The sequence below is a fragment of the Manacus candei genome, unplaced genomic scaffold (genome assembly GCF_025592945.1).
Source record: "Manacus candei isolate 608988 ecotype Guabito, Panama unplaced genomic scaffold, ASM2559294v1 h1tg000017l, whole genome shotgun sequence".
NCBI classification, from domain to species: domain Eukaryota; kingdom Metazoa; phylum Chordata; class Aves; order Passeriformes; family Pipridae; genus Manacus; species Manacus candei.
The window spans coordinates 5,699,481-5,712,602 of NW_026138065.1; the positions used below are offsets into that span (position 1 = coordinate 5,699,481).

The 13,122-nt window shown below is 41.6% G+C and overlaps 1 protein-coding gene across 1 annotated transcript; it reads right to left on the minus strand.

The window, feature by feature from the left end:
- Positions 1-896: 896 nt before the first annotated feature.
- MAP1LC3C (microtubule associated protein 1 light chain 3 gamma) lies at positions 897-2,773 on the minus strand. The gene is made up of 4 exons (XM_051783829.1): positions 2,684-2,773; positions 2,533-2,588; positions 2,297-2,403; positions 897-1,334 (listed from the first exon to the last, which is right to left on the minus strand). Exons 1-4 carry the CDS (start codon positions 2,739-2,741, stop codon positions 1,124-1,126), a joined length of 432 nt encoding a protein of 143 aa, XP_051639789.1. The 5' UTR covers positions 2,742-2,773; the 3' UTR covers positions 897-1,123.
- Positions 2,774-13,122: the final 10,349 nt, after the last annotated feature.

The following is a 13,122-nucleotide window of genomic DNA, read 5'->3' on the forward strand; positions in this document are numbered from 1 at the left end:
TGTGATAGATTTTTAAATTACCTGGTGTTTTACGTTGATCAGGCATGATCAGAGCACTTCCAGCTTTGCAATACATTCCTCACATGTGAGAGGACCAGGAAAGACAGCTTGAGAAATACTTCAGACTAAGACTCATGTCAAGTGTTCCTTTAACACGTTTAGGAACCAAGTCTGTACATTAAGATGAATTGGCATCTTAGTATATGACATTTGACATTTTCTGGAGACAATGGAATATCTCTTAAGCACAAGGTGCATTACTTAACTCTACCCATCTGTGAAAGAAGGCTCACTGAAGTCCTTTGGGTACCTGACTAGAAGGTGTCTGTAGGGGATGGACATAATATCTACAGGAACCACACCAGCAACATTCAGGTGCAAGAACAGACTCTTGAACACTTGATTACTCTTCAAGTCATGCTATCTGCATGTTATGCTGACTAGCCATCAGTTTACTTATTTAAACAACTAGTTATCTATATCACAGATAGTGTTTTCTGTAACAGCTGATAGTAGTTTATCCAGGTGTTAAACTTAATACTGCTCTGGCACTAATACAGTCCTGCTTAATCTCACAGCTCAGATATGCAGCTTAATAAACCATTTATAGGTATGGTTTTGCTTGTGGGTGACATGACTTAAGCTTTGACACTCCATTCAAAAATTCAGAGTAGCTACACAAGCAGTGCTTCATTTAAAATGCACTGAACTCAAATTCCCAAAATTATTATAAGACCTTCTCCTAGACAGACTTTAACAGTTTTTCCCCAGATTAAAACTAATATGCAACTCAATACTTAAAAAACTTCTTTATTTTACTCTTAGACTTGGCTTCCAGGGCACCTTAAAAATCAGTTACACAACAAAGATTGATATTGCAAAAAAGTGGAGGTGCAGTTCAAAAAAAAAAACCCATAGTGTCTTGAAATATAAAAATATATATCCAAATTATTACCTAAGAAGAGTGTACCACTTTTTCTGCCTTAAGCTGGTCCTGCCAGCTTCTGGGTCATAACTCCTCACTACAAAGCTCAAGAGCTCACAGTGGAAGGAGTATCTCCAAGGTTCATGTCACAGGCATGATTCATAGCAAACTGCTTTGCTGCAGCACATGGACCCAACCTTAAGTTTTCTGAAAGCATTCCATAGTTTTCCCTTGAGCAGTGGTCAAAAAGCATCCAAACATCTCCTGGGAAGCATAGGTCATATATACAAAGCCATCTTCATCTTTGTAGTCCCTGTACACTTCTGCCATTGTCAAAGACATACTGGCCAGGCTTTTGTTGTTCACCAGCAGGTAGAAAGCTTGTGTAGCAGTTAGAGCCATCCTGCTTCTAATTGAAAAAGGGAGGAGAAATAAAGAATAAGAATTAGCAAATGTATTATGGTTTCAACTTCAGTCTATGAAATACATTAAGCAAAGCAGTTTGCATGAACTATATACAAGAAATTCTGCATAATGTCATTTTGTGGTTTAATGTCTTCATCAGCAGGAAGTTAACTATGTTTGGAAGCCAAAAGGCTTGTGCTCTGGGGAAAGGCTTACATGGTTAGACTATGAGTGCTACTGAGCATGGGCTTTGAGTTCACAGTTACCAGGGAAAAGCTCAAGCAGAACCTAAAAGCTTCTGCAGTACAGATTTTTTAAAAGATTCCAGCAGCAGTCTGCTACACTTACTATAAAGTCTACCTTCAAAAGAAGAATCCTTGTCACACACATTACATACAAGGCTCAGGATCTAAATTGTCCAAGAGCCAAAAGCATCTTTTACAGAAATTATAATCTAGAAAGGTCTTTTCCTATACTTTAAGAAATGTGCTGGAAAGCACACAGCCTTCATACTTTGTCAGAAAATAACAATATTTTGGGAGACTTCTTCCCTGTAACATTTCATTAAAATCAATTTAGAAGCACATTTCATACCACTCACATGTAGGAGTGCTTTGAACTTGAGCACATTCAGCTAGATGTAGCAAGAGAGCAAGGCAGTGGTAGTCATAAGCAGAACAAAATCACAGATCCCCAGTACCAAGTCCATCAAGCAGGAAGAAAGCAGAACAGGAGTCTTTATGCACTACAGTTAGTGAGAAGACAGAAGACTTTAGGATTCAAAAAAAGCATAGACCCCATTTTTTTCCCCAAATGCACCTGTGAAAACAACTGCTCATTTTCTTTGAAAAGCTGCAAGAAAGGTTAGCCATTACATTATTAACACCTTTATCCTCCTCCCTACCAAGATAAGCAAGATGTCCCAGCACAGCACCAAAAACACCTGGGTGGAGAGCAGCTACCCACCTGATGATGGTTATGAACTGTGTCATGGTCAGCTCCTCGGGAACCAGAAACTTGGTTTTGTCCAGGAGAGGAAGGTATTTCTCTTTATGGTATCGCTCAACAATTACCTGTTTTAATTAGAGCCATAGTCAGCAAAACCTAAAACGTCCCCTCCCCTCCCACATTTTAGAGAGAGGTTCCCAACGCTACTTTTTAGAATGTTGGCAAAAACCTCCGAAAACAAAATAGAGATTTACCGGGATTTTTGTTGGGAACTTCGCCCGGATTCCTGCTACTTCTTCCAGACGGGTGGCTGTGCGGGAGAGGAGAGGAAAAGAGAGGAGAGTTACGCGTGGGCGCGGCCCCTCCGCCCCCGCTCAGCCCCTCCGCGCCCCTCGCCGCCCCTACCGAAACTCTTCCTCAGCTTGAAGGGCCGGGCCGCCATGGCCCCGGGCGCCGCCTGCATCCTCCCTTTCCTTCCTCCCTCCCGCTGCGACTCCCAATGCTCCTGCGGCCACCGCCGCCCCGCGCCTCTTATGGGGCCGGGGCCGCCCCGCCCCGCCCCGCCCCGCCCCGCCCCGGCGGCCGCGCCCGGGGCTGCGGGCAGAGCCCGCCCCGCTCGGCCCGGGGATGCGGGGCGGCCCTGAGTGGCGGCCGTGCCTCCCGCTTCCCGCCTTCTTCCCTCGGCCGCCTTCCTATCCCGCGCCCGACCGTCAGCTGGGCGCGCAGGGAATGTGGAACGTGCCGATGGTGAGCCCGACTCTCCCGTCTGCCCCACGGCGTCCCTTCCGTGCGCTGCTTTGTGTGATGTAAATTATCCAGACTGCGAGATATTTTGCGTACAAGGCAATGTAATATTTTGTGAGAGGTCTTTGACTACCCTGCGGGGTGGTTGGAGGGTGAAGCTTAAGGCTGGACTTCCCCCATCTGTCTTCCCTTTCCATATGGCCAGGCTTCTTCATACCTACAAACTGCTCCTGAACTATTTGGTAAAAAAAAACACGACAAAACCGACAACAACCACAAAAACCAACCACACCCTTTCCTCTCCCCCGCCAAAAAAACCAAAACAACAACCAAAAACCCCATGTCGTTTTTCATCTCAGGCTACCAGATTGCTTATTTTCTGAGTGACTTGGAGAGCTAAGTATTAACTCTCTTTGTCTCTTAAGACATGGTTGTCATTTTAAGGGGTTTCCAAGCAGACTTCAGGTCCATCTATTTCCTAAATACAATGAGACAAATTCCTTGCCTTTTGGATTGCTTGTTCACTCGCTTTTACTTCAGCTGTCAAGATGGCTTTGCAGCCAAACGCAGCTTAGCAAGGACTAAAGTTAACTCCAGCCTGGTTGTAGTTTATGTAAATCATCTCGGTGTACATCTGGAACTGATCCCCATTACTCATTTGCTTCGCTTATCCCTTTAAAATACAGGAATTTTCATTTTATTTGATCTATCATTTTGCTCACTATTTATTTGGTGTGGCACTTAGGGACATGGTTTGGTGGTGGACTTGGCAGTGCTGGGTTAATGGATGGACTCATTGATCTTAGAGTCTTTTCCAACCTAAATGATTCTATGATTCTACCAGGATAAGGGCAACTGCAAGTTGCCAGGTCTATGAGTTACAGTTTATGAGTTATGGGTTTGGCTGCTTTTTCAAGGCAAAGTCAATGACTGTCACCTAAGATAATTTTGAAAAGGAACATCTATTAAAGTGAGTGTGCACTATGTATGCATATGTCATGATTTTCAACCAGCCTGTGCAGAAGAGAGTTTTCAGCAGCTGAAATTGTTAATGCTGCTCAGCTGCCCTTTTCTCTCGATCTAGAAGTGATGAGCTTTAGCCACAGCACAAGCTCCCCCACGTGGCACCACAAATTTTATTGGGCAGAGAAGATGCTTTGCTTTGAGGGATTCATGAGCAAGAGCTCTGAATTTTGAAAAAGGATTTGAGCCTACGCTGGAATGGTTTGGATACAGCTCGTCCTTATGAGTAGACCTCTGCATCAGGGCAGGTAAGCCCAGGAGTTTGCTTATGTAGCTGGGTCTAGCTTAAGCTCTTTTGAGTAGAGATGAGGTGACAGACTGGGGAAGCATGAATGAAGGAGTATGTGTGCCACAGAACACATCATGCCATAACTCAGTATGGTGAGATGTATTTAAGAAGATGAAGGAACAGAAGAATAACTTGAAGGGTAAAGAAACAGAATGGACAGCACAGGAACAAAGCCTGCAGAAGGATGTGTGATCACAGTGTGTTTTCTTTGGAGTGGTCAACTGTGGTGCTTTCCAAAGCTGTTCAGGAAGTGGACTGGTTCTTCCACACGCTCCTGCTGGTTTCTGCCCAGTAGATCCAGTAGAAAGATCTGTGATCCACTGTGTGTATAGGAGAGGGAACATGCTACACTAGTGCTCTGCTTTCTGTGCCACCTCTCACTGCAGACAAAGTACAAAAGCATGGCTCCATACAAGTATCAGGACCCCTGCTCTCAGGGAGAGGTGGTTTCTTTTCATAATCATAAGCTCCTATAGCAGCTTCTAGAGAGAAAAGTGAATACCTAATAAGAGGATGAGGCAAAGAAGATGAATTTCCAGCCTGGCGATCAGCTGCAGAACTAATGTCTGTGAGAGCTAAGAGTGAGCACAAACCATGGCTTTAGTGAGTGTATGCTAACTAATAATGTAAACGTGTTACCTTTTCTGGAGGCAGAGAGATTGGGATGTCTAACGTGTGTCTGTATAGCACCTGCTCTTGCTCCTGAGTTTCAGACCTAAATGTGGAATTTATTCTTTCTTCTTTCCTTTCCCTTGGAAGTTTTTCCCACATGCACATAATTAATGAACTGATAGAGCAGTTTTGTGTAGAGAATGGAGTACTTAGAGCACCATACAGAAATGGAAATGGAAGGAACAAAGTGAATTGTTAGTCTGTTTCTACCTGCCAAAGCCAACATTTATAGGCATCCTGTAAGTCCCTGAATATTAAAGTACAAACCCAGAATTGCATATCTTATCTAGTCCAGTTTCACTGCCACATTCGTAGCCTCTTCTGAAGTCCCAGGTTGGCAGCTGGGTAACTGAATTCTCACATATATCCATTGTCTCTGTATTGAAGTGATCTGTTCTGCAAGTGCTCTCCAACACTCAGATGTGTCCCAGGGACACAATGACATACCCAAAGGCAGGCATCTACTCTTTGCAAGTGTTGTGAGACTAATAGCGCTGCTTTCTGGTGGATCTGTGAGCTACTGTGGAGATGAGGATCAAGAGCTGCCTACATTAACCAAACAACCAAGGTAGTTTGATCAGGGCTTTCAAGTAGTATGTGTGAGTGCTATGAGGCTGGCCAAGCTTTTCCCTGTTTAGGAAGCATACAGCTAAAATCTGGTAACTGCACTGCATTCTACCTTCAGAAGCCTCGCCAGTGCTCTCTGATGCTCCTATGCCATCATGAGTAAAAGCCCTGTAAGGAGCCCTGAGCATGGTTTAAAACAAACCACCTGGCTGCCTGCCTCTCCTTATGGTTGGGGGATGCTTCCCCAGCAGGTGCAGCTAGTGCCGGTCAAAAAGCTGATCCCTTGCTTGGTTAATGTGCGGACCAGTGGCTAAGGACAGGCAAGGAGGCAGCGCCCTGCCACTCTGCCACCAGAGCAGTAACATCCAGGACTTCGGCAAGGTGAGGGCAGTGATGTTTTAAATAGCCAAAGCTTTCTTGCCAGAGCTCAGGAAGCAGGGCTCCCAGCCTGAAGGTGAATTGAAGCTTGTTAGTCTGTACTGCCAAGTAGCTGAACAGTGCAACACCTAATGAAGGCAAACCCAAGGGTCAGACTTAGTCAGAAAAACTCAATAAACGTAAAAATCTGGATGGCATTAGAAGCGATTCATGTTCCAGTGGAAGAGATTTGCTCCACTGTTACACAGTGAAAAGCACTCTAGTATGGCATGAACTGAGATTAGCTTTTTTCTTTAAGTCAGTATGCAAGTGCTACTGAGTTAATCCAAGTATAGCAAAACTTGGATGACAGATGGGGCTTTACTCTGGCTATAAATTCCATCCAGCATTTAATAATCTTGAACACAAGATATGTAAGAGAGGCAGAGGGATTAAGTATAGAAGGCAGAAAACAGTTATCTATAGACTAACAATTTAAATATGAATGATACAGTGCTAGAGGGACTGAGATTTATTTATTTAAGCAGCCTAACTAAATAGAAAGAGAAATTTCAGCATGATGTTCTAGGGAAAAAATGTGATGGCAGAATGAAGGCTTATTTTGTGCACTGTGAAAGCCTGTGAAGTTCTACAGTATTATGCATAGTTACATTAAATACATGGTTTCACAGGGGTTGTCTGTAAGTAAAAATAGTCAAGAAGAGTTTGATGAGCCCTCAAGCAGTCTGGCTCAGCCAGCCAACTTAATGGGCTTTAAAAGGGCTATCCTGAATATTTGCACGCTCCCTGAACATGGGTAGTTACAGATAGGGAATCCTTTGCTTCCTTCTTTCCTTCTGCAACTCTGAGTCTGTCTATATCTCCTCTTGTGATACAGAAGCAAACCCACTCTTGTGGATAAGTCTGAAGTAATTGTGTGCCAGTAACTAAATTTCTGAATTCATAAGTCTTTATACCAAAAGGCTAGCTGGAGTACTGTTATGTTTAAGGGGATGCTTAGTACTGTATCTCTGATTTTGATCCAAATTCACCCACTAATAAGACTCAGATCACAAAGCTATCTCAAAATGCTAAGATAAGTTCAAAAGTGGTATTTCTGGGTTGATTGGCTAGACTTTATATGTACTTTTGGTTCTTTTTCTCCTGATTTTTTAACCCTTGTACTGAACCTAGATCATAACTCTGACAGCTTTTTGGTGTAGCCACAAGGATTAGATGTGAATTATGTTACTTTTAAATGAGAGACTACATGACTGTGTTGCACCAGAGCTTGAGATTCTCATCTTAAAATGTCTCTTTTGTAAAAGAAACTTCAGTTAGACTCATTTAATTTCTCCTCTTTCTTACCTTTAACTGTATGCCTAGTTTCAGCTCATTGTGATGGACTAGTTTCTTTACACTAGTTTTTTGTTTCAAGTGCACTAATTGTGCTTTTCCTGAGTGCTCTATCTTTCATATCAAGATTTTCTTTAATTTGTTACATTTTAACCATACTGAAATAGCTGAGTAGGCTGAACTATAGTGAGGTATCCTCAGTAGATTTCAAGTTCTTCCACATGGTAAGTGCTTCTGGTTTAGCAGTTTAAATTTTACAAGACTTTGAGACCTAGATTCTCAGTATTTTTCTGCAAGTGTTGCTCAAACTGGTGGTTCTAACTAGACATAAAACCAAAACTAAATCAGTGACTCTTTTTTGAGGAAAGCTGGCATAAGGTGGTAACCTGTTGGCCAAGGTCCCTGCAAATGCATCTTTGACTTTGTTTTCTGCTGTACCAGTGGTTCAACAGATTTCTGTCCCACAGAGGCTGAGCTCAAAGTCTAGGAAGATGCTAAAAAGGGAAAAATATATTACTTTCTTGTTATCATTGCTAAGATGTAATGTATTATTCTTTTCTATCTACAGAAGAACCAGAATTGATGTTGTTGCTAGCCAATTTCCTTGGTTGTCTTTTTGAGAAAACAAAGAAATGTTTCTCCTGTGCACAAGACACATAAATTTTCCTGAAGGTATAGTGCATTTCCCTTCATAAAATACCATGACCTTCCATAGTCATGGCTGCTTTACAACTAGTATTAATTGAATAGTGCTGTTCAGAGTTTCTTGATAATAAGGCTCTTCTTTGGGATTGGACCTGGTTTATGCATGCTGTTGCTGAGTCATTGGCATTTTTTAGGAGAACATACATAATTGCTTGTTGTAAGGGACTGCTGGTACTTCATATGCACACCAGCAACTGTTAATGCAAAAGCATGATAAAAAGGGAAAACCTCCAAATTTAACTCTGATTTGAATTAACCAAGCATCTGATAAATCTGACTTTTTGGACATCTATTATGGGCTGGAATTATGGGACACAATTTCCCTCTTATGTTAATGTGTCTGCTGTTTGACTTGGTAGCACATTTGCATTCTCCTTAGCTGGGTTTACTAGTGCTCCTACTACGACTACAGATCTCAGTGCTCATGCCTTGGTAAGAGGTAACAGCATCACTTGCTCTGCAAAAATGGATATAAAAGTTACTCTTTGTCCAAATATGATGATAATACTGTTTGAAGTGGTTTTCCTTCCACATAGGGTTTAAAGTATTTTGTCCAGGGCAGCTCAGTTGTTTTCAGATAAAACAACTTGGCTTTATATCTAGCTTGTTCTTGTCCTCCCTGTTGAGACTCACAAGAATGTGTCAGACAGTGCCAAAAGTATCTATTGGGTTTTGATTTCTAGATTCTGGAAACTAGTTTCTATTTTAACCTTCGAAAAGAGTGTTATAACTGACAGAGAGTAGAGGATTTTAAAAATAGCTTCAACATGTCCCTGTGAAGCTGGCAGCTTTGTTGTTTGACCCTTTTTGTTTGACCCTTCTGGCAGAAGGGTCAAGAGAGTTAAGCTGTTTTTCAGGGTTGAAAGCCTCATCAGGAAGGCAGTGCACAGCTTCCAAGAGTGGCTGGGACCCCTGGATACCTCCCTTTTCAGGTGCCTGTTAAAGAGGTGTGATCCCTACTTGGAAATTGCTCTGCCCTTAATGAAAATCTGGGCTCTTAAGGTGCCCACATTTAGGTCGTCAGAAACTGTGGCTCTCGGGACTTTTAAATGCTTTCAGCAGAAATGTCTAAGACTTAGACAGTTCCAAATCCCAACACTCTAGCAAAAAAGTTTAAGTATAAAGGAAAGATTAAGTTCCTGTCCTACAAATTCAAGACTGTTGCTTTGTTTTAGAAATCCTTTTTTAGGGAGTTTTGTAAAATGTTATGAAAAATGCCGAGATTAATGGATGTAAATGAGAGGGATGTTGCTCAGCTATTTGCGAAGAGGGACCCCTAGATAACTATTCTTGGTGGGTCTGCTGAATTCTGTGATCTTAAAACAAATCCTGGAACCATGGCCAAGCCCCCGAGCCATATCACATGCTTACCTGCATAACAAATGTTTTGCAGAGCTCAGCTAATACTCATGTGCTATGAACGAAGCTCTGTAGAAATGCTAACAATTTATTAGATATAAAAATGATGACAACTGCTAAGGACTGACATGGGATTACTGCAAATTATAGCCCAAATGTGTACATCAGCAGATACTCCAAATGGAGATGATGAGGTCCAGAGCCTGGTCTTCTCAGGTGCTGTATATGGTCAATGGAGGGAGAGAAAGAGAGAGAAATTTTGCAGAGTTTGGAAAGCAGGTGGCTTTCATTACCTATTTGCTTTCATGTTCCCTATCCTCTTTCAAACAGTGTCTTGAAAAGCAGTGCATTGCTAGTTTTGCAGTGTAGCCGGCAAGAGCTGAAGCCAGGAACAGATCTACGATTGTTACTGTTGGTGACTGTGGCCATACAGTGGTCACCAGCAACAGAGAGTGGCCTTTACCCAGACACCCCAGTGTTTATAAGGGGAGACTTCTCAGAGCAGTGAGAATCCTGCATAGGAAATACTGTTCAAGAGGATTTTTTCCATGTTTTAAATTAAGGATTAAGTAAAACAGATCTGAGACCTGGTGAAAGTTTCATCCTACATAAAGACACGGATAAACAGGGTAGATATGGTAGATGGCAATTGTGGAATATAGAATGGCTCTTGATATGTATGGTTGGTAACCTCAGGGAGCCCATATGTGAGGATCAAGTGACTCACAGAATTGGTATCTAGGTTGTTCAGGACTAGGTTCCTGATATGGATTTTGTATATTGTCAGTATTTCATATCAATTTGTCTGTGATGAAGACTTTTGGAACAAATGTGTAGGATACTGTCATTTTAGTTTCTACTGTGCAGTTCCCCCTGAGTAGCATCATTCTTAATAGAGGACAATCACCAAGTGTAAATTTTCTTCTAATTTTAAAGAGGGTCTCTCGAACACGAGGTTGAACCACACTTAGAAAATAGTGGTCCTTCAGAAGAGACAACCTTATCCTAAATTTCAAGAGGGAACCACTGGAGTTGCCTGCCAGTGGTTGTGGACAAACATTAGGTCCATAGACCCTTCTGTCAAATGTAAATCCGATCCCCTCACATGCACGCTTGGCTGTTCACACCAGCATGATGGATGTTTTATGCTGCTCTCTATAAGTCTCTTGGGCTCAGTAGCCAGAGGTGTTCATCATTAAAACTGTCTCTGCTTGCAGACTGGGATTTTTCCTTCAAACCAAACAACTCCAAGAAGGCTGTGATCAGATTTTAGAAGGACACATTGAACTTTTAGACAGAAAAAGCAAGAGTTGCACCCCCTTATTCTCTTTCAATATATCCTTCAATATTTCATCAGGTGCTTTTCTGAGTTTATAGTATTCTCTCCTGCAAACAGCTTTTTCTTTTCCATTGGTTCTTCATCTTTTTACATCTACTTGTGTGAATATTTGTATCATGCTATGCTGAATTATGTTGAATAGTATCCTGAAATACAAATAGTGGAGTGTATTTCCATATATCACTAAGAGCTTAGTGGGAAACCGAGCTAGCTTTGCAACAGCTGAGGCATTCATTTACACTGTTGTTTTTTTTTCTGGAAGATCAAACCAAGTTACTCAGACTCACTCTTGCTGATTGTCCCTTATGTGGCATTGGCTCCAAGCAACTGTTAAGTGCAAAAGCTGAAAATAAATGTTTTATTAACACAAGAACTCTTCTTGCCTTTGAAATTTCAGTATCATCTGTGACCTGAGTTAATTCTGTTCTTGTATTTTCTTTATTGTAAGACGAGAAGTTGTAATCACATCAGACATTGACGGGTTTTTTGTGTGTGTATTTATATATATGTAAATGTTTATTAGTATATATGATTCTAAGAATATACTTATAAACACAGAAACATGTATATATGTATTTTTTCTTTTCCACTGTAGGTTTATAGTCAGATACAAACAGTGGATTAAATAAGTTGCTATGGATGTAAATGATACTAAATGATTAAACAGCCCAGCTGTCTGTGGTCAAATGCAGCATCTCACCAAACACTTCTCCAAAATAAAAATTCTTCCAAGGAATGATTTATAATTTAGACCTGTAAAAAGGTTTCCTGGATAGCATTTGTTTCCCATGTGTAATGCGGTTTTAAATCTACTTTCTGATCCAACTTTCTGCAGTTGTCTCTGAAATGGGCTTGGTGATGGATGGTGGCAAACTGCCTAAAGATGACTAGATATTTTGCCTCTCTAACATATGTCTTCAGAGTGGTGAGTTAGCGTCTAGCATGTTAGTGTCACAAAGTAGAGGAAGGAGAGTGAGGGAGTCACTAACCAAGAATTACTTGAGCTGGACTTACAGAAGAGCTAGGCAGCCAACTGCCCAGTCTGAATCCTCTTCTTCCATGAACACTTAAATCTCTTTTCAGAAGAGATCTTGTTCAAGCAGAACAACTTCTGAGATTTTTTTTTTCCACTAAACAGGAGCAGAATCAAACTGTGTTTATAGCTTTGATGAGAAAATCAAAATGTTGGGGTGAGTCAGAGTGAGGCAGATTGTCAATGTGATGGTGAGACATGATCTTGGTCTAGGATGTAGAAGGTGCAGGAGGAAGCCTCTGCCCAGAGGAAGAAAAGTGGAAGGTCTTCATCCTTTATTGTTTTCAATGTCTCTTTTTCAGAGCCTCAGTGTCCTATGTGTAGTTAAGTCCCACTCATCATGTTAGGGATATGCATGAAACTGCCTCCCCTCTCTCATGCCAACACAACCTCCAATGTAATGCAGTTTGGTAACTCCTGGTGAAAATATTCTTACCATTAAACCCTGTTGAGCTGGGCATCTTGCCACTTTTGTGTGGCTCTTTTTTTTTTAAGTTTCCCATAACTGCAAGTACAGGAAACTAACCTGGGCTAGTTCCAGCCCGCTGTCTGTAAGCTGGCTACAGTGTTCTGGCACTCGGAAGTGATCATTACAAAATGATACTTTTTCTACCGATGAAGAATTACCACAAGAAAGGTTTGCATCTTCTGAAGGCTGAACTCTATAAGACTCTGGATTAATTTCCTAGCTGTGTTACAGCCACCTTGGGTGCCTTTGGAGCCTCTTTCACTTCTGGTGGGATTTTCAACCTATCTTCAAAAGAGAGGTGCCAATTTCCTCATTTGTACTTTGTGCAGTGATTAGCACAGTATTGCTTTGTCCTCACCTGGAATATACTTGATATCTTGAAATCCAAAGAGAAAGAAGTAGATATTATGACATACTATGCTTAGAATTGGAGAAACCCTATTCTCTATAGAAAAATGATTTTGAGAAATTTATTTCTCCATTAAAAGCTACAGTTGTGCACTGTGACTTGTGCATGTACTTTTGCATTATGGACTAGGTAATTTTTGTCAGATTGCTTTGAGTACTGAATAAATGTAAGGAGACTGAAATCTATTCAGAAAAGATGCAAGAGCACAATCTGTCAAGTTAAAGGTTTACCATGTGTTGTTTTTGGTGTTTTAACCCAATGTTTCATTTACGTCCCTGGTTATCAGAAGGTCTTCCACTCTGATATGAGACCGGTGTGAATTGCACACGTCAGTGATGCTCCTGGCTGACCTTCAGACAACTCAGTGCAGGTTTGAGTCTCTCTCCCTCAGGTGTCGTGCCTTTATTGCAGCAAGACCCCCGTCTCAGTCCAGTCCCCCTTCCAGTTTCCAGCTGTGGCCAGTACAAATGGCCATATGTAGCTAATATAAATGGACTGTATTTGAACTATGCATTCACTACC